At 38.5% G+C, this 24,686-nt stretch overlaps 1 protein-coding gene across 2 annotated transcripts; it reads right to left on the bottom strand.

The window, feature by feature from the left end:
* Window positions 1–328: 328 nt before the first annotated feature.
* snx2 (sorting nexin 2) lies at window positions 329–15,600 on the bottom strand. 2 transcript variants are annotated; one of them, XM_026921973.3, is made up of 15 exons: window positions 15,400–15,600; window positions 12,549–12,663; window positions 11,843–11,979; window positions 11,261–11,330; window positions 10,512–10,555; window positions 9,210–9,351; window positions 8,987–9,065; window positions 8,246–8,321; window positions 7,659–7,772; window positions 7,205–7,298; window positions 3,789–3,994; window positions 3,316–3,459; window positions 2,088–2,168; window positions 1,882–1,953; window positions 329–1,760 (listed from the first exon to the last, which is right to left on the bottom strand). In XM_026921973.3, the coding sequence occupies exons 1-15, from the start codon at window positions 15,508–15,510 to the stop codon at window positions 1,710–1,712; spliced, it is 1,536 nt and encodes a 511-aa protein (XP_026777774.2). In that variant the 5' UTR covers window positions 15,511–15,600; the 3' UTR covers window positions 329–1,709. The 2 variants fall into 2 exon arrangements, with proteins under 2 accessions (XP_026777774.2, XP_053092321.1); XM_053236346.1 differs by having other exon boundaries at window positions 11,843–11,976.
* Window positions 15,601–24,686: the final 9,086 nt, after the last annotated feature.

Raw genomic sequence — 24,686 nt, 5'->3', positions numbered from 1 at the left:
ACTTGCTTTAAATAATTTTCGATTTGTAATTTATAATAACCATCAACTGCTAAGAAATATCCTTTGACTGGATTCAGAAATTTTATTTGGATTTGGACTGAAATTTTATTAAAACAAGCTTACAAAGTACTTTACAGATCAAATTATAGCAAGAAAAGCAGAAAAGGAATAACAATACTTGAAAAGATAAAAATAAATAGATGGAAAAGAAGTCAGTATTCACAAGGCTCCCAACAGTGTCTTAACAGTGAGGCCTCTTCCTTTGAATGTTGGAGGTCCACATTGTGCTTTTTTTATGTGAAGTAAGTTTAAAATAAAGACACAAATAAAAGAAGAATACGCCTGTTTAATACTGAAGTACATTCCTTTATTAGCATGTCGGCATTGTTTCACAGGAATGTAATGTAAAAAAAAAAAAAAAAAAAAAAAATACAAATTAGAAAAAAATCTGAAAATCTGCTGTAAAACAAAAGAATCAACTAATATTTGTAATTTTAAATATTTCAGGCCAAGAAGCCAAATAAAAATATATACGTGTATATAGCAGGAAGCAGCACACTGTGTACTAAGTATTACACTCACTGCCCACTTTAATAGCAACACCTGCTCATTTACGCAGTTATCCATTCAGCCAATCATGTGGCAGCAGCACAATGCATAAAATCATGCAGATGCAGGTCAAGAGCTTCAGTTAATGTTCACATCAAACATCAGAATGGGGGAAAAAGTGTGATCTCTGTGATGTTAATCATTGCATGGTTGCTGGTGCCAGATGGGCTGGTTTGAGTATTTCATAACCTGCTGATCTCCTGGGATTTTCACACACAACAGTCGCTAGAGTTTACACAGAATGGTGCGAAAAACAAAAAACACGGAGTGAGCCACAGTTCTGTGGGTGGAAACGCCTTGTTGATAAGAGAGGTCAGAGGAAAATGGCCAGATAGGTTCGAGCTGCCAGGAAGGACACAGTAACTCATATGATCACTCTTTACAACTGTGGTGAGCAGAAAAGCATCACAGCATGCACAAAACATCGACAATCCCAGGAGTTCAGCAGTTTCTGAAATACTCAAACCAGCCCATCTGACACCAACAACCATTCTATGGTTAAAGTCACAAAGATCACTTTTTCCCCCCCATTCTGATGTTTGATGTGAATATTAACTGAAGCTCTTGACCTGTATCTGCATGATTTTATGCATTGTGCTGCTGCCACATGATTGGCTGATTGGATAATTCCATAAATGTGCAGGGGTTCCTATAAAAGTGGACGGTGCGTGTATAGTGCTGTACTTTGTGTACAGGATCAAATAAGAAATATCTTAATAAAATGATGTATGCTGAATTTGTTCACTGGATATGAATGTAGTGTTTAAAAAAACACATTGCCCTTGGCGAAAGACAATTATGATGGATTTCAACTATAGTGCTTGGATATTTAAAGACAGACCAGTAGTGTATCAATAAGCAGTAAATGCAATACCACTGCCCACATATCTCCTTTAAGAACAAATGAAACACATATGATCATCTTAAGACAAAAAAGGCAAAGTATGGACTTAGCAATTAAAAGATTTATAGTGTTTTATTATAGTGGTTTTTAAGTGGTCATTAAGTCCATGCATCCGTTTTGAATGATTATGTTGTACATAAAAATTAAGAAAAGAAGAGCAATTGGCCCCAATGCTATTGCACAGGAGTTTGTTCGCTCATGCTATAGCTTTGGCTTCAGGTAAGAAAGCTTCCCAATACTTTATCAGCTGAAGCGACAAGAAAGGGAAAAAAAAAATAATTAAAACCATCATAGATGAAAAAATTTTAAAATATGCTAAACCTTAATACAGAATGTATCGTATTACCCAGGGTACAAATAATTCTTACCTGCTGCTGTGTATGTACTAGCGATTCTAGATATTTAATGATGACAACTTTGAAGTCCTTCACTCTTTGTTTCTAGGAGAGGGGTGAGAGATCAACAGTGTCAGCTTGTTCACACATCACTCTTTTTATTCTGAGCTTGAGATGAAATCACTGCATAGTAGAAACATCATTCTGCCAAAGCAGAAATCCCCAACATGTCAACTAACCTCAAATCTCCCCACTTCCCGGCGAATGTTCTTTGATATCTGCTCGAAATCTCTCTCTCCCTGCTGTACTTTAGCTTCCCACTAAAACGAGTCAAAACAGACAAGAAAACCACCATGCTGACAGATATACCAGACTGTGTCTTAAGTGCTATGCTATAAATGTGTATATAATATATATATATACACACACATATACACACATATACATATACATATATATATATATATATATATATATATACATACATAAATAAAATGTGAGTGTGTGTATTCTGTATACTGTAATATACAAAGCTCTGCCTAGTAACTTTAGATCAAAGTGTGCAAATTAAAAGGTCAGTGTTGTTGGATTTTATCATCTCACCATGCTATACAACTGGACCTAGGTAAAACTTTTGACATTAAAATTCCAGGTTTAAAAAAAATACAGATGGCCTTAATAAAGCAGAGGAATATTTTTAGTGATGAGCCACAAGAAGACAGGATGGAAATGATGAGCATCACATTTTCCCCATTTAACTATCCCTCCTATATCTGAAGCTTTCAATAAAAAAAAGACATGAACAAACTGAAAATAATAAAGATTATGAACCCACAGTTGATGTTAGTTGATAACCTGTTCACAGTTATATTGATTACAAATCACTCAAGCCTTATTTTCATGTTAAAGCATGGCACACGGTGAAGAAGTCATTATCGGCATGGATCTACTTCAGACATTATGCCAGTGACACACACATTAAAGGACCAGATCTACTGGTGAAAGAAAAAAAAAAAATCAGAGCCAAGGGTCCTACCTCCTCAATCTCCTTTGTGGGGCATGACAGGGAAAATGCAAAAATTAAAAGTGCCTGATAATGTTCTGTGGTTAAAGTAATCAATAATTTATGAACTCTTATCAAGTGGAACAGTGGTTTCAGTGGAGTTATGAATGGACTAAAGCAAGAGAAAGGCAGCAGACTTCATAATCATCAACACCAGGGCTCTCAGTAACAAGTGTTGATGCTGAAAATTAACCTGGGGCTTATTTTCTAACACAGAAGAAACTTTAACATTATATTTCGAAGCTGTGATGCAATTTTTGCCATGTTTGCGATGAAAGTAAAAAATATAGTGCATCTCAAAATGAAAAACTGCGCATGACCAAGTGATGTGAAGTGATGTGTTCAACTTATCTCACATTCAGAATTTTTTTTTTTTTTTTTAACTAATAGTGCCAATCTTTTACCTCGTTGATCTCATCCTTGGCCTGCTGGAGCTTGTCAGGCTTGTTGGCATACTGTAGCTTAGCTTCAGCTTCTCTCTTCCGTTGAAGCATGAGCTGAGCATCCTGCCATTTGGACCATGTTTTCATGCGCTGGTCAAACACACCCTAAGAAGCATAAAGAGCTGGAAGTGTGAGCTTTAAATGGGGCCATGAAGTTGTGATATTTGGATCAGTCTGCTCTTTGTTGCATGGGCATTTCCAAAACACCTCCTTTTAACTAAAGAGTTCTTAAAATGCTTAGACATGGGCTATTTTCACTTTTGCATATGTTTATTATTAGTGATGGTTCAATGAATTAAAAAAAGTCCCATCAAACTGGCTAATACATTACTGACCCATTAATCAGCCATGTTCTGTGAAACACATCACCATAATTATCAGCATGCCTCAGTTTCTCCCAATTAAACAGGAAGAGAAACATAAGTTCTTCTTACCTTAACAGCAGTGATGAGCCGAACGTAGTCACCAAGTAGCTCAGAGAACACATAGAAGTCAGCATAGGCCTGTTCTTGATGCAGCTGATCAATCTTCTCCTCCACCTCAGCGAGCTGGGAGAGGGCTCTTGACAAAGCTGTGTGGTCCTCCGAATTTCCCAGCATGGCGGCACTCTTCGCAAACGATGCAGTGTTCACTGATAACTCTGGGGAAAGGACAGATGAAGTGACTCGGACTGGGTTTACAAACTGGACTTCAGTGGTTAAGTAGCAGTAGTAACCATCAGATAAAAGGGGCAAATGGACTTGACTTACTATTACTAAACAAGCCCCAGAGAAATGATCACTAATTTCACTTGTCAGTTGGAGCCTGAGAGCGCAAGTGTTCACTGCTAATAGAAAGCAGTTCAGCAAGTCATGGCACACACAACATCCCTTCAGAATTATTACATCTGAATCTTTTCTGGAGATGTGATACTATTAATTGTAATTCTTCAAGACAGTAAAAGTGCTGCTATGATGCTTAAATATTTTAGAGATCATACACTGATCAGCCATAACATTAAAACCACTGACAGGTGAAATGAAAACCACTGACCATACCATGACACCTGTCAAGGGGTGGGATATATTAGGCAACAAGTGAACAGTCAGTTCTCAAAGTTGATGTATTGGAAGCTGGAAAAATGGGCAACCGTAAAGATCTGAGCAACTTTGACATGGGCTAAATTGTGATGGCTAGACGACTTGGTCAGAGCATCTCCAATACGGCAGGTCTTGTGGGGGGCTGCTGGTATGCAGTGGTTAGTACCTAACAAAAGTGGTCCAAGGAAGGACAACCGGTGAACCAGCGACAGGGTCATGGGTGCCCAAGGCTCACTGATGCGCGTGGGGAGTGAAGGCTAGTCCGTCTGGTCTAATCCCACAGAAGAGCTACTGTAGCACAAATTGCTGAAAAAGTTAATGCTGGCTATGATAGAAAGGTGTCAGAACAAATAGTGCATCGCAGCTTGCTACATATGGGGCTGCATAGCCACAGACCGGTCAGAGTGCCCATGCTGACCCCTGTCCACTGCCTAAAGCACCTACAATGGCCTTGTGAGCATCAGAACTGGACCATGGAGCAACGGAAGAAGGTGGCCTGGTCTAATGAATCACATTTTCTTTTACATCATGTGGACGGGAAGGTGCGTGTGCGGGGAAGAAATGGCACCAGGATGCACTATGGGAAGAAGGCAAGCCGGCGGAGGCAGTGTGATGCTCTGGGCAATGTTCTGCTGGGAAACTTTGGGTCCTGGCATTCATGTGGACATTACTCTGACATGTACTACCTACCAAAACACTATTGTAGACCAGGTACACTCCTTCATGGCAACTGTATTCCCTAATGGCAGTGGCATCTTTCAGGAGGATAATGCGCCCTGCCACACTGCAAAAATTGTTCAGGAATGGTTTGAGGAACATGTCAACACCCTGAACACTTTGTCTCGGCCTCCAAATTCCCCAGGACCCAACTAGCAACTTTTAGAACTTAAAGGATCTGCTGCTAACGTCTTGGTGCCAGATACCACAGCACACCTTCAGAGCTCTTGTGGAGTCCATGCCTCGACGAGTCAGAGCTGTTTTGGCCGCACAAGGGGGACCTAATTTAATGACCATATTAGGCAGGTGGTTTTAATGTTATGGCTGATCGGTGAACGATGCAAGTATTATAATCGGCCATTTTTATGACGAACACTAAATTATGTATGATATACAGTAGCCCCCAGAAAGTATTCACCCCCCAGTGATTAGTTCTCTTTTTTTTCTGTATTGCAACATCAAATGTAAGCAGATTAGAATGATGTACTATTCTGCTCATTTTGAAGTCTGCAAACTGCATAATTGATGAGTATTCACCCCCTTCTTTTAGCAATCTAAATTAGGACTAGTATTTAATTTAAAATAAAGATTTTACAGATTATGTCACAGAGACAAATCTGTAATTGCTGCAAAAGGACAATTCATACTGAGTGGGTGAACACATCAATTAAGCAGTTTTCAGATTCTTTCAGATAATTCTGAGGACATCTAAATTCTTTCTGGAGGCGCTGTAGGCATACCTCTTTTTCTGTATGATCTTTTTTGCGTAAGATCCAGGTAACACTTTGGTATGGGGTTAACACATTTGAAATTACCTCATAACTACTAAAAGTGCATATACAGTTGAGGCCAAAGGTTTACATACACCTAGGCTAAAGACAATTTTTCACAACTCCATACATTTTATGTTACCATACAACTCCTGTGTTAAGTCAAGTAGGCTATCTATGTTATTTACAAAAGGGATCATTTCAAAATAATAGCTATGAGATTTATTTCAGCTTTTTTTTTTTCAGGAGTTTTGGAGGTCTACAATTTTTTCGCTCTTTTTCCACTGGCTCTAAATATAGCCGGAGGTGCACTACCAATTAACTCCTAATTATGAAAAGTGACCAATCTGAAGCTTCTAAAAGTCATTACATCTATTTCTGGAATCTTCCAGACTGGAGATTTAATGAGACCAACAACAATTACCCCCTTGGAATTCCTATATGAATTAAAACTGAAATAAATCTGTCCCTAATCTATTTTTTTAATTACCTCTTACGTGAACAAAGTAGATGCCCTAATTGACTTGCCAAAAGAAATACATGGTAACATGAAGGTGCATGTAAACCTGAAGACAGCAGTTCTATTGAAACAGATTATATGAGGATATGTTTCAAGCGGAGACCACAAAGCACTTATGTAATTCGCTCTGGATAAAAATGTCTGTCAAATTTTCTAAATGCACAGTATCAGTTTATTAGTGCTTTATTTTGTGTTTTTATTTATCTGTCTCCCCATTATAATGAGCATTTCCGGGAATGTATATGACCTATATGATCTGAATATCCCATTCACACACCAATTGCTTCATTTGTGGTAATGTCTCCTTTAATACTCTAAACCTGTCAGGCATTTGTTATTTTGTTGTGTAATTGTGTTTGACTGCCTTTGTCCTTTTACCTGACAAACTACCTAGTACTTGGTAAAGCAGAAGAAGTTATTTATTAGGCAATATCTCTTTATATATCTTGAGTTAAACAGTAGATTAAGAGTATAACTGTGGTGTTACAACAATTTTATTAATCATTACTTAGCTTTCACATGTTTAGAATCAATAATTATTATGGAGAAGCAGGTAACACCTACAATATAAAATAAGAATATAAAAAAAACACTAAACTAAAGCACTAATAAGTTGCTCATCTTGCCAAATAACTGCTGTATACAATGAACTAATATCTATGCAACTACTTATGCTGAAATGTTACCAAAACCCAGCTTTACTACACATGGTATGTTGCTTTGCTTTAAAACCTATAGGTCAAAGTTGAAAAACATAATTTTACCTTTCCTATGACAAACCAATGATTCCACACTGGCATGTAGTTTTCTGAGCTGGATGTCAAGGTTCTCAAACTGCTGTTGTTTCTCTTCGAACCACTTTATATAGAGAAGTGTCAGAAAAAGGAACTATAAAAAATTATGGTCAACAACAGAAAGCACTACCACAAAATGTAAAAAGGTCAGTGAGGAATTATATCATTAAAAATGTGATTGTCAAAATGATTGTAAAAGTCAAAAACTACAAAAGACAAAAAACACCAAATTGTCCAGACTATTCAGAAGTACTAGGTGTAACGATGCATGTCTACAGTTGACTCTAAGCACAAAGGGTAGGAGACGCATGCCTCCACGTCATGGCTCTGACCCTCTCTCACTAGTGTGAGGATCTTAGAATTCAAGCCAGAGAGCAGCTCATTAATTCGTCTCATTATTCAAGTCCAAAAATCAGCCCCTTACCGCATCCGATTCATTCATCTTGATTGTCATTTTGTTGACAGCGTCGGCCGCTTTGTTTACCATCCTCAATATTCCGGCCCCACTCAGTGCCTGGGTGCTAACTGCTCGCGGCAGCTAAGATAAAATGACAAATAAGGGCAAACAAACCAGTTAACAGGCCGGGGCCTGGACCCAATCCCACAGGGAGCTTCACTCGCTCTTGTCTCACCTACACCGCAGGCCTGGACCAAAAGCCTGTGGTTTTCTCTACTCCCATACATTTTAATGCTCAATTCAATTTAGTGCATTTCGCCCCTAGAAAATTCTCAGAGGGCCGACGGGCACAAATAGCTTTCAATTGCCCTTGGACCATTTAGCCTCATAAAATCACTGGGGTTTTCTTTTACGATTACATTAATGCAGTTTCCTCAGGAATGTGGTAATTCACTAGAAATAACCCAAGAGTTGACCTTAAGAGTAAAGGACTCATTCAATCTAAGATAAGTGTTAGGCATAAGTATTTATTTACAACACATGAAAAACACTAGAAAAATGGAAAGAACTCAAATTGCAAATTATGAAACATTTACATTAATCATGAACAATACCTCTGTGTTTTCCAAGAACTGAATGACATCAGGGTCTTTCAGCAGAGCAGGATGATTCACTGTTCTCATCAAATATCTATTAAAAGAGTGAAAAAATATATTAACTTAAAATCCTTATTTCAAAGCCAATACTAAAAGAAACATTAGCCACAGATTCCTGTCAAAAGTATAAAAAGTATAAAAATCTACAACAAGTGAAGTTTTCTCAAATTTTATACAGTACAAAATATAAAACTATTTCTTGAGTCTTGAAAAATCTTATGTGCACTGCTCAGAAATTAAGGGGCTTGGCAATCAAGATTCAGTTCTTTAACAAATGAAGTCTATAAGCTGACATCCAGGGGCCCTGTCCAAGCCACTGACCTTCACATCAATCAATGGGCTGATAAAAAGGGCAGAGAAATGTCAGCGCCTCACTTAACTTTAAGTTTTATTCGATTCATCAGACAGCGCAAAACCAGCAGTACGGTGGAAAGCGTACAGGCGTACAAAGCGGTGAACGTGTGCACTCAGGAGAAAACTGCCAGCATGAGCCTGCATTGAACACTGACAGCATGAACCCTCCTGAGCTGGGTGATAATTATTTATCTAATACTTCTTGGTTAACCTTTCGTCCACAAAAGACCAGAACATGAATGCTCTTTCCATTTGAATTGTTTTCATGTTAAAAAAATAAATAAAAAGGTTCAGCCAAGGCTTGATGCGCGTGAAGAAGCAGAAGAGTCTTTTTTTTTCTAATACCTTTCCAAAGCAGCTCTTCTTTTCTCTACAAATTCTGCAGATGACAAGTCTTCTTTTCCAACCTTGACTTTTGTCATTCCTGAAAAAGTTTAAACAAACATGAAAGCTACATGAAAGATTACAATTCTGGAAACAAAAAAAAAAAAAAAAAAAAAAAAAAAAAGTCTGATCTGATCATGTGACACATTTTAGGGGAAACCACTCCACTTCTTTGTACACATACCCACAATGCTTTTCTCTGGTGCCGGAGGGACTATGTAGCCAACGTGCATGTACTTAGAAGCCAATTTGCTATGCAGACCAAGGAAATCACTGAATCTCCTTTTCACAGAAAACTCATTTCTGCTGAAAAGGTTCAGGGATGTCTAAAAGAAGAAGAACAGTATGTCAGTGTACAAGCTCATTTTCACAAAAAATGCTCCACTGCAAGGGTTTCCAAACCTCTAGCCCTAAATTGTAAATTCCAGACTACTATAACACTTGAACATTTCATTATGTCAGTAACATATGGGGAACAAATTGCATGTCTTGACACAGCTTTTCAAAAAGTCCGGTGGGGTGTTTGAAAGCGCACCTCTCTTTCTGCTGTCACATCCAGCTTCAAACAGTACATAAGGAATATAACGCAACAGTCATGTTGTTATAGGAAAATAATCCACGCTGGGGTGGTACGATATGGCCCAGTGCAAAGCAGAGGAGCCTGCTTGATACTTGAACTTTATTCAAGTATCGTGGACTTTGGGTGTGCATGCAGAAGCAGCAAAACATGAGGGGCATTGTTCACATACTTGTCTGTATATCTTATGCACATCTGGATGAGTAAAAAGCCACATTCACTATAACTGGAATGTCAGAGCCAAAACAACCCTATCCAAGTCAAATTGTAAAATGTTTAGTGATTTCATTCACAGCAACATTAAACACACTGATGAACTGTTTCTCTTTAAAACATTCTGCCGTCGAGTTGTTTGTGCTTTTCGCCATGTCACAAGCTGTGTCTCAAAATCGGAAACTCTGACCTTACATTCAAAAGTATTTACTAATCTAAAAGATCCAAAAAACTGGTAAACAAATCAGACCAGTAGGTTTGAAGGCTACATGAGAAGTCAAACACTAACCATTATAGGAAAATCAGTTAGTACTCTACTAGAACCAGAACAGTACACAATCATTTGAGACACAGTGCTAGTTTGTATAGCTGAGGTAGATGGATGGGGAAATTTGTTCACTTTAGTCACTAAATTCTTACATTAGTGCTGCATGTCAGGATAATGAAAAGGCTAAAATAGCACGTACACACTTCATTTAAATGTGGCTTGATTGAAGGAAACTTCTAGGAACAAGAAAATCTATTTTCATAGTTACAGTGATATTTCAAATAATAATTTTCTAATTAATTTGTGAAATAAATGAATAAAACAAAAGAGGAGATTCTGAGTTTCTCTTGAGACCCTATTAGTAAGTCGAGCAACCACTAGTCTGGGAACCCCTGCTCTACTATAAACATTTAACAGAAAATCCTCACCTTGGTCGTCACCTTGTATGCCATATAAGCATTCATTCCATCACCTTAAAGAGAAAAATATATATGTAAACTGAAATCTTCAGGAAATTATTATTTTACAGTGATTATTTTCTGATTCGCAAAATAGCTGGCTGTCGTGAATGAAGCTCATTACAATATATTCATTCACTTTATGATATGATGGGAAGAGATACTGTACTGTAGGGTCCTGGTAATGATTTCAAACTAATTATTTATACTGGTGTTATAGTAAGCAGTGCTACTATACAATCACACATTACTGATACTAATACTACATTATCTTAACTGTGGGACTGGCTTTGTTAAGGGGTCAAACATGGCTATTAAGTGATTGTACAAATCCCTAAATGAGTAGTTCCCAGCTCGGTCTCAAAACATTCCTGCCCTAACATGCCCAAATCGACTCGAAAGGGGCCTGTTAATTAACTGTTTTGTTGAATCAAATGTGTATTAGAGTGGGAAAACAACAAAATATGGAGGCAGATGTATTCTGGGGCCACTGCCCTAACGGATGCATTTCTAGAGAGGGCTAGAGACCAAATCCTATACCTGATAACATTTGAAAAGGTCTATTGATTTCACAATGTATAGCACCCCACCACCTCCCCACCCACAAACCAGCCAGCCATACACAATGGCCTCAGGAGGCGAAGGCTGCTACGGATGCCAAAAGGCCCGATTTACAAATGCTACAGCAGTATACAGAGAGGAAGCTCAAATAAACTTACCCACTTTCTCTGGATCAGATACTGTTATCTGCATATCAAAGGTGTCCCCTTTCTCTTCAGCTTCTTCATCCTGTAGAATAAGAGGCAAGTTACTAGGATATCAGCCTCCTCCTCAACAGGAACTAGGGATAGGAAATGAGTCTGCAGATTAATAGGAATTACAAATAGGAAATGGGTCATCAAATTCAGCACAATTGTGCTGAGAGGGTCTGAAAACCTAAACCCATTCACACAGACACTGGGAGGTTTATTTTCTATTGTCTAAAGATAGAAAAAAGATTGTATAAGACCCAGCAATGTAATGCTTGTCAATTCTACCAAGTCCTTGTTTTCTGTTACAGTGCCAATGAAACGAGCCACACTTCAAGCTCAAAACAAACTGTTTACTATTGCGCTATTAATTTTACTGTATTTATTTATTATTCCTTATGTTCCCAATTTCATGAAATTATGAATAACAAAAAACATAATATAGGCAGGTATTTAGACGATTCAATTTTCATATTCTTCAACCTGTTGTTAGGTTTATATGACCATTTTACTTAAACCTTCTGTATTACATTATATAACAAGATGCTTTACCTCATCAAGAGATCCAAAGGCTTCGACTGTTGGAGTGATGATGCCTGTGGGAGTGACTGGTGTGATGGCAGGAGATGGGCCATCGGACAGGATGGGCTCCCTCTCTGGACTGTCCAGTGACACCTCCTCGGTTGCTTCTTTAGAGATAAGAGGTAAGAGGATATAATAAATCAAATCCACCATACATTTAAATTATGCGACAAATAAGGGGTGATTCGGATATACCACGACTTAAAATCATCTATCGTTAACATTATGCTTTATCAGCATAGATAATTGTATGCCAAAAGTGCACCGCACCCGTTGAAATGTGCTATGACAGAGGGCATAATAGGGCAGAGCAACCACAATTAGATATATCAGTAAGTACACTGTCATATAGTTATGTATAGTCATCATACTATAAATTTTCCATCCCATTCTGCCCTGAAACTCATATACCAACTCCAAACTATACTGCTTAATAAACTAATAAATAAAATCATTCAGCTACAGCCCAAATAGTTTATGGAGCAAATAAAGGCAATAGAAACATTATAACATGTTATAAAGGGCCTGCAAATATGTCTTATCAACACAATGTTTTCTTAACGTATCCATTAAACTTCTGTGTTTGTGCCAAGTCCTAATACAGAAACTACTTCACCCAATCCTCAACAAACTCACATTATTCTACAGACACATCATTCAAACACAAATCACACACCAGGAAAGAGGTCCTCTTGGTCATCATCTAATAATATTTCTTGTTTAGGTCCATTGGTGTTTGTGCTGATGTCTTCTGCAGGCAAGCTGGCTGGCTCTGGAGATGTGGGGCTGAACTGAAAACAAAATACAAGAGCAAAATGTGGACACAGCTGTATTATTAACATGTCTGTTAACTTACTCTGGGTTAACATTACACATTATAAACAACAAAGAAGCTCTTTATTAATGAATGCAAATTTCAAATTGAAAGTACTTTTCATAGGGGGATTAGCATTAGCATGTTCTGACTGCTCACACACAAACTGCAACTGCAAACCAGCTTTCAACGTCTCAGGAGTATATCAGAATTTGCTCTGGAGGTTAAGTCAAGGAGAACCAGAACAAATTAGTCAGCCTACAGTAGTACACTTCATTCAGATATCAGTTGGGCCTGATATGGATTTGAAGTACTTTTATTGAACTGCCTGGCACACTGTAGGCCATTACACACTGACTGAGCCTGCTCTGTAAGACATATATACAGTATCCATATTATTTTTCCAGTTATGGCTCAGACACTGTCTTTTTCTAAGACTTGGACGTAATGGTGCACAATGTATTGGAAATTCAATACTTTCTTGATGTTTCAATGTGGCAAAAACAAAAATCAGTAGGTTAACACTATGCTGATGTATTACGATTAAACAAATCAAAGTGCACATCCTAATTTGACTAAGACAGGCTATGAATTCATATACATAGCCTCGTAAAGCTTAAGCACCAAAGGTTTCCACTGCAACTAAGCAAAAGACAGACAGAGAATTTGGTAACATATTAATGTCCCAACATACATTTGGTATTAAAAAACACAGAGAATTACAATAGTTGTACATATTGCATATATACATAAATTATGAATTAAGGTCATTTTTTAAATTGCTCTCATTTTGGTATCAAAGTCAAAACTGTGGTATTAAGGTAGATGTACAAGGCATTATTCAGGCCAAATGCAAAGGCTAAACCAGTGGCTCTCAAACTTGTTTAGCAACAGTACCTCATTTCTACATAGTGTACCTGATCTTCAAACCTAAACACCCCTTTACTCAAACTTTTTTACGCAAAATTTAAGAAAACACATAAAGCAAATGATTTTTGTGCTATAAAATGAGTATTAATTATATGTTGAAGAATGCAATATATACTGTATATCAGCTGGCCAATTAATAGATTATTTAGTAATAAACAGAGACAATTTGTTTGAGGTAAATTTTTACACATTTGAATTGAAACTGGTAGTATTTGAGTTTTCCTTTAAGCTGGTCCTATAGTCTTTTTGTAAAAGGTGTGTGATTATCTATCTATCTATCTATCTATCTATCTATCCATCTATCCATCTATCTAAGTAAGCCACATCCAATTTTCTAATTTGTGATTAATAACTACGCTACTGAAAAAAATGCATTCAATTACAAAACAGCTTCCAGTGCTCAGTAATTCTTACTTAGATACTTATTAAAATAATTTTAATCATAGTAGTGCTTCTAACCATATTAAATTATTTTTTTTTAACAGTACCCTGAGAGGTACGCCTAGACCTTTCCCCAAAAAGACTGCTCTAAACACTCTATCCAATTTCAGTGAGATGTGCTGGAATGTCACTGATCCTGGGTTTGTCAGAGTATCTGGAACAGATGCATGACACAGAAATGAAGGTATTCCTCAGGTACGGTTTGGATGTAGTCACAGACTTTTCTGCCCTTTGCCTCAGACTCTAGTAGGCCGTTACATAAGAGAACAACATGAGAGGACAGTTAATGTTCACACCCAATTTCCAGCAGTATAACAGGCAGCAAACTGTTTTTCTGTAAACAGTCCCTGTGGTACACTGCCCACAAGTGAAACTTTTCACAGGATAAATGACAAAAAGCTCAGTCAGGGGACACGTTTTACACCTCTGAACTTTCCCCCTCCTCCTTTTCCTTCCTTCCTCATTTTTCAGCTCCAAAACTGCTGAGAAGGTGAATTCTGACGACCCAAATGATATCTTGTCCAACCCAACTGTAAGTCTGTCACATGCTCGCTGCTGCTGTCACCTGTCTTAGTCCTACCATTTAAAAAGCTCACGTTACAGGAGGACTCCATTAAGCTGTGCAGAGTATTTACTTTACATTTATGAGCCCTATGTAGTCATGTTACCACTAAAACCATTCTAACCGACCTTTTTTTTTTTCTTTGAATTGCACTGAGGCAGTAATTGCCTACTCTAAAAAGAAAAGAAAGGTTTAAATAAGCCAGCCTGTGTGGAGGGAAAACACGTTTCTTTGGGCTATTTAGCAGCTCATCTGACACGCGTCGCCTGAACGCTATTACATAAAGGGTTAAATTTAACGGTCAGAACTAACTAGCCTTACTTTGACATATTACATTATTGCGTTCTATTCTAAACATTCAAGATTCAAGTGTGGTTCGTTTAAACAGATATATTAATAATGATTAAGAATACAACTATGCAGTTAACTATTGTGAAAAACCTGAACCGCATCAAATTTATTTGTCGACGTGACACTATTTGCAATTGTAGTCCTCCTGCGTTACTCGAACGCAGAGTTGATGTTCAGTTATGCCGCCCGCGCATGCGCATTAGCAATGTTTGTGGGCTAACGCATTTAAATGAAATGTTGTTGACTACGTTATAATTATACAAAATCTGGGCTGCTGAACAAAAAACCGAGTAAATTTAATGTGAAACTTCCATATTTGGCAGCAAGTATAATTTCCAAACGTTTGATATTGTGTCTGTTGACTTTCTAAGAGCAGCCGCTATGCTAGCTAATGGTTTGAGCAGCTAGCCACCTGGTAAATGATCCTACCTGCTCTATTGTAGTGACGGCGCTTGCAAAAAGGTCTTCTCCGTCCTCCACTTCTATAAAGTCTGCCTGTCGTGCATCTGCCAACGGTGGGGGTTCCCTCTCTTCCGCCATCTTCTCCTAACAGTAATAACGGTGAGAGCAAACTCTGTGATTAGAGACAGGAGGTTCCCAGGCTGTCATGTGATCTGCAGGAACAATTCAGTCTTATGACAGTTGTGGCGCTTTCATTGAAAACACGCTCCGCCCTAAACAGCATAAGAGTGACAGCCAAAAAGAAGTCTTTATTATTAGGTGGCTACTCTACATCACTTCAGTAATAGAAGAAAAAATTAACAGTAGCATAACAGCAGTATAATACTAAACAGTTGGAGGACGAAAAAGATAATGACGCCGGATAGGGAATGAATATAGTGCCCCCCCTCACCACCACCACCACCTTCCACCTCCACCTGCCCCCAGCCTCCCACCTTCCACCTTCCACCTCCACCTCCACCCAGCCTCCCCCCTTCCATCTCCACATCCACCTTCCACCTCCACCTGCCCCCAGCCTGCCCCCTTCCACCTCCACCTGCCCCCAGCCTCCCCCCTTCCAACACCACCTTCCACCTCCACCTCCCCCCAGCCTGCCCCCTTCCACCACCTTCCACCTCCACCTGCCCCCAGCCTCCCCCTTCCACCTCTGCCCCCCCTTCCACCACCATCTTCCACCTCCACCTCCCCCCAGCCTGCCCCCTTCCACCACCACCTTCCACCTCTGCCCCCCCCTTCCACCACCACCTTCCACCTCCACCTGCCCCCAGCCTCCCCCCTTCCATCTCCACATCCACCTTACACCTCCACCTCCCCCCAGCTTCAACTGGAAACTGGACATGTGTAATTTTAACATTTCATAAGAGAAATACATGGGACAGGTGACAGGAATGTGTCTTTTTGGTTTATATCTGAGTTTACTCCATAAAATGATGAATAAATTGTCCCTTATTTGGTACATTTAGACTTCAGAGCACATTATATTGTCCATGATTAACTTGGGACTCAGATTTCATAAAGCTGTATTACTAGTGTCAAAATATTACCTCTCCTCACAAAATCGCCTATACACCTGCAGCATCACAAAGTCTTACAGTTCTCAGGATCATATTTTTAATTGTCAGTACTCTCTCCAAGGTAAACTCACCAAGTCCATTGCTTCTCAGTCTTGGGTACATTATGCATTGATATTTTAGTGTTATACTGCCTTCACTCACCTGATTTTGAACAATAATTAACCCCTCCAGGAGCTGACTGAAGTGTGTTTGAACAGGGATAAAGCAGTGCATAGGCAGTACATACAGTTGATAGGAACAGTATAAGGAACTGAAAACAGTATATTTGTAGGAACCACTGTTTTGGGTTCTAAAACGGGATCTATGTTTAGTCGATTATAACGCTTTTAACATTCCCAATTACAAGAAAATATGGACTGAGAGACAGATGCTTTCAGGCAAATGCAGGCCAAAAAAATGACAAAAAATGGGGAAGTACATGCAAATGAAATACAAAGCTAATGAATTAAAAGGAACTGATATATTTTAACTGTTATGCTTTTCTTCATAAGTGACTGTGTAGAGTGTTGTAGAGTGTTCATTTTATTCTGACATGACTGCAACACCTTCAGCAACATGATGAGGTCAAAAGTAGACCAGAATGAATGAATTCACACATCTTAAACACTGCTGAAATGCTGAGCAGCAGATATCCTCTATAATAATGAAGTTGGTTTGCCCTCAATAAATATAATTAATAATGGATTAACAGTTAATTCTTTGGAACAACTGCTGCTCTTTCAAATTCAAACAGAAGACAGAAAGCAAAGACGAGACAATTACAGAGTTTTACTACACTGTGTTTGTTTGTTGTGACACAATCTACAATTATGGTGCAACAAGCTCAAATTCTGTTGTGCACACCTGAGCCCTTTGTTTTGTGTGGGTATGTGTGTGTGTGTGTGTGTGTGTGTTTTCCACCCAGTCTGGTTTTTGGCTTCTATGTCTGGATATTAGGAAATTCCACTTAAATTTCAGCATTTGCTTCTCTTTGCATTGGTATTATATTGAAATACTGGAATAATATTGATTATGAGCTGGAGTGTCCAAACTAACAAATATATATATATAATTTTTTCCCCCAAAATTTTTCTATGCAGTATTTAATTCAAACACTAGGTGCCACCATCCTGCAAAACCACATCAAACCAGAATTCCTAAACATTTAAACATATCAAAGCATATTACGTCATAATTCTGACAGAGTAGTACTGCATTACAATGACATATGAAAAGGGTGTTTATTAAAATACATTAATATGTAAATAAAAATACATAATAATCACATGAACTATAAAAGCACCATAAATTGCCATTGTAAAAATAATGTAAAGTACAGTGCAGTTTCAGTGAGCCTGTTCCCACTCTAGCATTGGATTCCTGTTCTTGGGTGACAGAAGTTGAACCTGATGTTGTCTTCTGCTTTTGTAGCCTATTTGCCTAAAAATTTAGCATTCTGTGCCTTCAGAGATGTTTTTCTGCTCACCATGGTTGGACTGAGTGGTTATTTGAGTTACTATAGCCTTCCTGTCAGCTCAAACCAGTCTGGTCATTGTCCTCTGTCCTCTCCTCTGGTTTCCACCTGAACAACTGCCACTCACTGGCTTTTTTGTTTTGTTTTTTTTACACTTTTCTGTGTAATGTCTAGAGACTGTTGTGCATGAAAATCCCAGGAGATCAGCAGTTTCTGAAATATTCAAACCACATAGTCACTATATAGTAATGTCCATCACATTGTTGTTTTTGGAATGAATTAAGTTTGGACTGATTTTTTTAAAGTTTCATCAAAAAACCAAATGCATCTAATGCGTTAAAAATAAACTTATGATCAGTAGAGTCAAACACGTGAAAGTCCAATAAAGGCATAAAGCTGTCATCCTCCACTAGTTCTGAATAGGCTATAATATATAGAACAAGTCTTATATTTACAATATGTCTGCCAGTCACTGTGTTTCATGAATTATGTCATTTATAGAGTCTTTAAATTGTTATGCCAAACCTATGCAATAATTTTGTTAATTACATAATAATTACATGTGTCAAAATTACGCAATAATTATATATGTCAAAAAAGGGGGAAGTATTCCACTCTGGACACTATCTTAAGTACTTTTAATAAAAGAGTACTAACTCCTTTGAAAATGCCTTACAGGGTCTTCAGTGACAGGCAAGTAAGAATTTAAATAGTTACGCGAAGTTTAGTGACATTAGTTTTATTAATATTGGATTTTTGTAATTTGAAAAAATAAGTTTGTCAATTCGCTTGGCTTTGTATATGTAATATCTAAACTGGCCTGCAAGGTATCAAGTCAGCATTATTCATCTTGTGTTAAAAAAGAAGAAGAGGAGGACATTATTTCATTCCACATCTTTCTTTCTTTCTTTCTTTCTTTCTTTCTTTCTTTCTTTCTGCTATACACTGAAGACTTTTGGGTTTGAGATCAAAAGATGAATATGAAAAGATAGATCAGAATTTCAGCTTTCATTTCCTGATATTTACATCTGGGTGTGTTAAACAACTTAGTACAAGGCACCTTTTGTTTGAAACCACACATGTGACTACTCTTAGTTTGAGCCCTGGGTGAAGACTGCATTTGTTGTTAAAAAATGATAAACCAACATGAAGACCAGAGAACTGTGTATGGGAGAAAAACAAGCCATTTTGAAGCTAAAAAAGAGAGGGGGAATCGATCAGAGCCATTGCGCAAGCATTGGGCATAGCCAATACAACGATTTGGAATGTCCTGAAAAAGAAAGAAACCACTGGTGTACTAACAACCAGACATTGAACATGCCGGCCAAGGAAAACAACAGGAGTTGATGATGGAAACATTGTGAGAGCTGTGAAGAAAAACTCAAAAACAACAGACAGTGACATCACTAACCACCTCCACAGGGCAGAGGTGACGTTATCACAATCCACTGTTCGAAGAAGACTTTGAGACCAGAAATATGGAGGCCATGCCACGAGATGAAAACCACTCATCAGCAGTAAGAAGCTGAAGGCCTGATTGGAATTCTCAAAGAAATACAGAGATGAGCCACAAATGTTTTCTGGAACCAAGATTAATCTCCACTACAGTGATGGAAAGGCCAAAGTGTGGCGAAAGAAAGGATCTGCTCATGATCCAAAACATAAAAGCTCATCGTTCAAGCACGGTGGAGGTAGTGTCATGGCTTGGGTTCATAATGTAAGTTCTTAATGTAAATAAATATTGCCTTACACTTAATACTGTCCCTTGTTCTTCAAGCATTCAATGTAACAAAAGATAACCAACATTTCTTTAAAAAGTTGTAACTGACCCCTTCTGCTCTGCCTAATCCATCCTGATGCCCTACTTCTGGTTGAATTTCTCTTCAATTGGAAATCACTCTCTGCTGCTGAGGATGGCCCCACACAGACAGCCTAAAGTGACATGAGATTACTGTGGATGGTATCACGATGGTATCATGAAGATGCCTTTGGACTTCAGTTGATATGAACAGTTTTGCTACAATGGCTTAGGACTATAATTGCTTTGATAGCTTTGCACTCAAGTCTCCATCAGTGAACATTTGATAACTTCAACAAAACAGACTTCATGTGTAAACTATAATGAACTTTTTTGGTTACACAATTGCACTTTTTGACCACATAGTATACAGTTGTAGAAGAGAATTATTTATAATCGCATCCGGTGTCATGCAGATGAGGACGGGTTCCCTTTTGAGTCTGGTTCCTCTCAAGGTTTCTTCCTCATATTGTCTCAGGGACTTTTTCCTTGCCACCTTCGCCTCTGGCTTGCTCATTAGGGATAAATTCATAAATTTAAAATTTATATCCTTAATTTATATATTTCTGTAAAGCTGCTTTGTGACAATGTCCATTGTTATAAGCACTATACAAATAAAATTGAATTGAATTTCTTTCAATGTCACAAAGTGACTGTAGGTATGTATGTATTTGATATAAATACTGTTGTCATATGGCCAGTTTTCCCTAGAATCTTCTCACCAAGTTCTTGCTGGGTCAGCGCTAGTGTCAAAAGACAGGGAAGCCTGGTGGTTATCCAGTGTTCAGCAGTCCCGAGTGCTTTAGGAACTAGGCACTGTGCTGGATCCAGATCATGGAGTGCTCATTTTTCACCAGCTGAGAGTATACAAGGGATATTTTCTAGAGGCTCTTGTGTTCCTGAGTATCTCTCGGACTGCTGGGTGGCAGTCCTACACCTTCACTTCAAGATGCCAAATTCACAGGTGCAGATAACCTGGCTGAAGTTGCCCAATCATTCCATCCATTTGTGACATCAGAATTACTTGAAAAGGAAGCTGCCAAGGCATTCGGTCCACTAATTAGAGCAGCAATGGAAACCAAACTCTTGTGGGCCACCTCAGGCCTAAAAGCAGGACTCTAATTGCTGAATTCTGTCCAATGTCAGCAGAATCAGCAGTAGAGGCTGTACTGAAATGTACGGCTAAGACATCCTTCCACAAGGGAAAGCTGGAAGAATGTGCATCAAATCTAACATTTTCTTCCTTTTCAACACCCCTTTTCCTCCCTAACTGCTAATGACTTTACCACCTTCTTTGAAGGAAAGATTGATGTGCCCATCTTTCTCTCCTGCCTTTATTATTATTCTCAATTATCCCTTGTCTCCTCCCACCCCTTTAACGGGCTTTTCTTCTAATTCTGCAGCTTTTTTTTGTCCAGCAGTGCCACCACTTGTCCACTGCATCCCATCCCTTCCACAATGCTCCAGAATATCGCTCCAAACCTCTCCCGCAAATCACTTCAGTAGTGAATGGTGCCATAACATCAGAAAATATCAACTACCAACTGGTGTCATTTCTCTTTTTTCCTCTCTAAGATTCTTGAATGTGCTTTGTACAATCATTTATCTCTCTCTGTCACCTAGAATGACCTCCCGTATCCTAACGAATCTGGCTTCAATGCAGCACACTCCACAGAAATGTTTGATACTTTACTATGCAATGTACATTTTATGATAAAATGTTAATATTCAACATACAGAATGTTGTGCAGAAAAGTTGTATGCGAACGTTTTTTTTCTGTGAGACGGGGTTGGACCATCTGAGCAAAGTTTATTTTTTTTTAGCTGTGAGCTGCTAAATTTACTTGCAAGGTGTGAACTGATCTAAAGGACAGAGCCGTAGCACTGAAGAAATGGAACTTGTTGTTTGGACCAACAAATAAACAGAGAAAATAAATGCTGGTAACCCTTTACAGTACAGTTCAACAACACATAGGTAACTAGGCAGGAACTAAGCATGAACCAATGAGTAGTTCTTCATTAACATTTACAGTTGAGGCCAAAAGTTTGCATACACCTAGGCTAAAGACATTCAAACTGAATTCCAACTCCACACATTTCATGTTACCTTACATTTCCTGTGTTATGTTAATTAGAGTATCCACTTTATTTCAATAAAAGCTCATTTAAAAATAATAGTTAAGAGACAGATATGTCTTATTTTTCAGGTTTTATTTGTTATATAGATTTTCAGGGGGTTAAAAGTTTACATACACTTTGTTAGTATTTGGTTGCATTGCCTTCTACTTAAATCAAACTCTTGGGGTGGCCTTCCACAAGATTCGCACCATATTTTGCCAGACATTTTTGCCCTTTTCTTCTGACAGAACTGGTGTAACTCAGTCAAGTTATGAACCTTCTTGCTCAGACACACTTTTTCATTTCAGTCTACAAATGGGATTCAGGTCAGGGCTTTATGATGACCACTCCAATCTCTTAACTTTGTTGTCATTAAGCCATTTTTAGCAACTTTGGAGGTATGCTTAGGAGCATTGGTTCCTGTGTGAAGATTTTTATATTTGTATACTTCTTCTTATGATTTTGCTTTCTGCTGGTAATTGCTGTGTCTTCTGCCACAGGTGGACAGTGCTGATCTTGTCTGGCCAGTGGCTCTGGAGGATTCTTCTCAGACAGCTGTTGATAAAAGTCTGCACTTTGTTGATGGTTGTCTTTGTTATCCACCATGTCTCAGCGCCATAAAGCAGCATATTTCTCTGGAGCTCCAGATGTTCTTGAGCTGTAGAAGAATGCTCAGGCCTTGCCGATCCTTGCTTTGATGTCTACATCTGTGTCACCCTGCTTCCCAGGTAGGTAAAGGACTCTACCTTTTCCAGTGCACTATCTTCGAGTGTGACTTGTTCGGCACCGGTTGCACTCACTGTCATGATCTTGGTCTTCTCCTTGTTGATGTTGAGGCCTACTTGTGAAGAGACACCTGCAAGCACTGTGGTCTTTTCTTGCATCTGTTGGCAGTTGTGAGACAGTAGTGCCAGATCATCCACGAAGACCAAATCTTCCAGCTGTGTCCATAGTGTCCACTGGACTCCGTTCTATATTTGCTCTGTGAGCGTTCCAAGAGTGCTGATATTTATTAACAGCACTGGTACATTTCACTGTTTATATCACTCCTCTTGTCTGTGTTCATTACATAAAATTCCAATTCTAGCAGTAATTCGTTATATTGAACTCATTACACAATATGGGTTGTCAGTCAGCCTGGGCATTGCATAGCAACACAGAACGGTCTATCCAGCTGTGGCTTACTTGGGATCTATATTTGTGGACAAAGCAACAATAAACAAAATATTTAGCCATATTGTGTCTGAATTGTCAGTTACTCTCTAATACTTTCTAGTTTATAGAACTGTTGTATAAAAGTAATGTCACACTTGCAATTGTGCTGTTGTACTCAATATCAGCAGTGGATGTGATTACCTGTGGTACTAAGCCTGCAGCCTCATGCCTATGGCCGAATCACAGCCATGCTGATATTCATTACAACAGCACTCTTGCTCATGTAATATTGCTTAAATAGCTAGGCCTTACCTCCCTCATGGAGATCTACCTAATATACCTGAGCTTATTCCAATGTCTAAAAATGTCTATTTAAGGTATTATAGCTCTCGTCGGAGGAGCACAGGGTATGTTGTTTTTATTTGGCCAGCCAAGGTCTAAAGAAAGAAATCGACGGCAATATCCTACAAAAGTACAAGGCTGGAATAAAACAATGAGTAACCAATATTCCTCATTAACATTTCAGTAATTAGTAATGAATTACTATATGTGATACTGTTCCACATAATCATTAACTACTGAAGAACAATACAGTGTGTTGACTCAGACATGTACTTAGGATCCACATGCAAGAGGTTTAATGACATAATTCCAAATAACAAGGTCAAAATACCAGTCCAGGGCATGATCACAGATTCAGTCAGGTCCAAAACAGATATATATATATATAATGAACATGGTTTGGAACAGTTTTACTTAATGTTATCATTACTGTAGTCAGAATCTGAATGGCAACAAAATTTTGGAGACATATTTACTACAATTTCTGCTGAAGCAGACCAAGTTGTTACAATGCTGTTTCCCGCATGGATAGCGATTTAAATTGGTATCCCTTCTAAGCACCACTTTCTGCAAACTTTACAGAGTTTTTCTGCTACTCTTGCCTGCACAGTCTTTTTGCTGACCCTTTTTGCTAATACCAAGTGTGAACAGGGCCTTAAAATCTGCTGGAGTCATACCAGTACTTAAGAAGCCCAACCTCAACCTCATCCATGTTGTTAACAACATACCTGTTTTTCTCTTTCAATTCTTGAATAACACCCTGGAACACAGAAAGCTATCTTCCTAGCATCGTACATTTTAATATTTTAGAGAAACTATCCTCCTTGGAGTCACTGCTCAACACTAGGGAAAATGCATGTTTATTTCACATCCATCATTCTCACAAGATATGAGCCTGCATTTTCGACATTTCTTCTTGGATCTGAAACTGAGCCTTAGAATTAAAATCTCATACAAGTCTCTAGTCATTTCCTAACTTGATTAGGGCAGCTCTGCTGGTCTCCCTTTGTATGCTCCATCATCTTTAAAGAGCATTCACAATGCTGCTCATGTGGTTCATAACCTCCCGAAGTCCTCTCATGTGACCTTCTTACACACCTCACTTCACTGGCTCCCTGCTGAAGGAAGAATCAAATTCAAAAATTTTGTCCTAGCATTCCAGGCCTCCCAGGCTATCTACATATGTTGGTTCAGAGCTATACACATGCGCATCAAGTCTGGTCCTGAGCTTCAAGATGTCTTCCATGTCCTTCTCTGGAGTCTAAACATGCTGGTAAAGCAAGATCTCACTGCTTTAGCTCCTAAGTGGTGAACA

This window comes from Pangasianodon hypophthalmus, chromosome 8 (genome assembly GCF_027358585.1).
Source record: "Pangasianodon hypophthalmus isolate fPanHyp1 chromosome 8, fPanHyp1.pri, whole genome shotgun sequence".
Taxonomy (NCBI): Eukaryota; Metazoa; Chordata; class Actinopteri; order Siluriformes; family Pangasiidae; genus Pangasianodon; species Pangasianodon hypophthalmus.
Note: the sequence above shows the minus strand (reverse complement) of the source record. Positions and strands in the feature narration are given on the sequence as shown.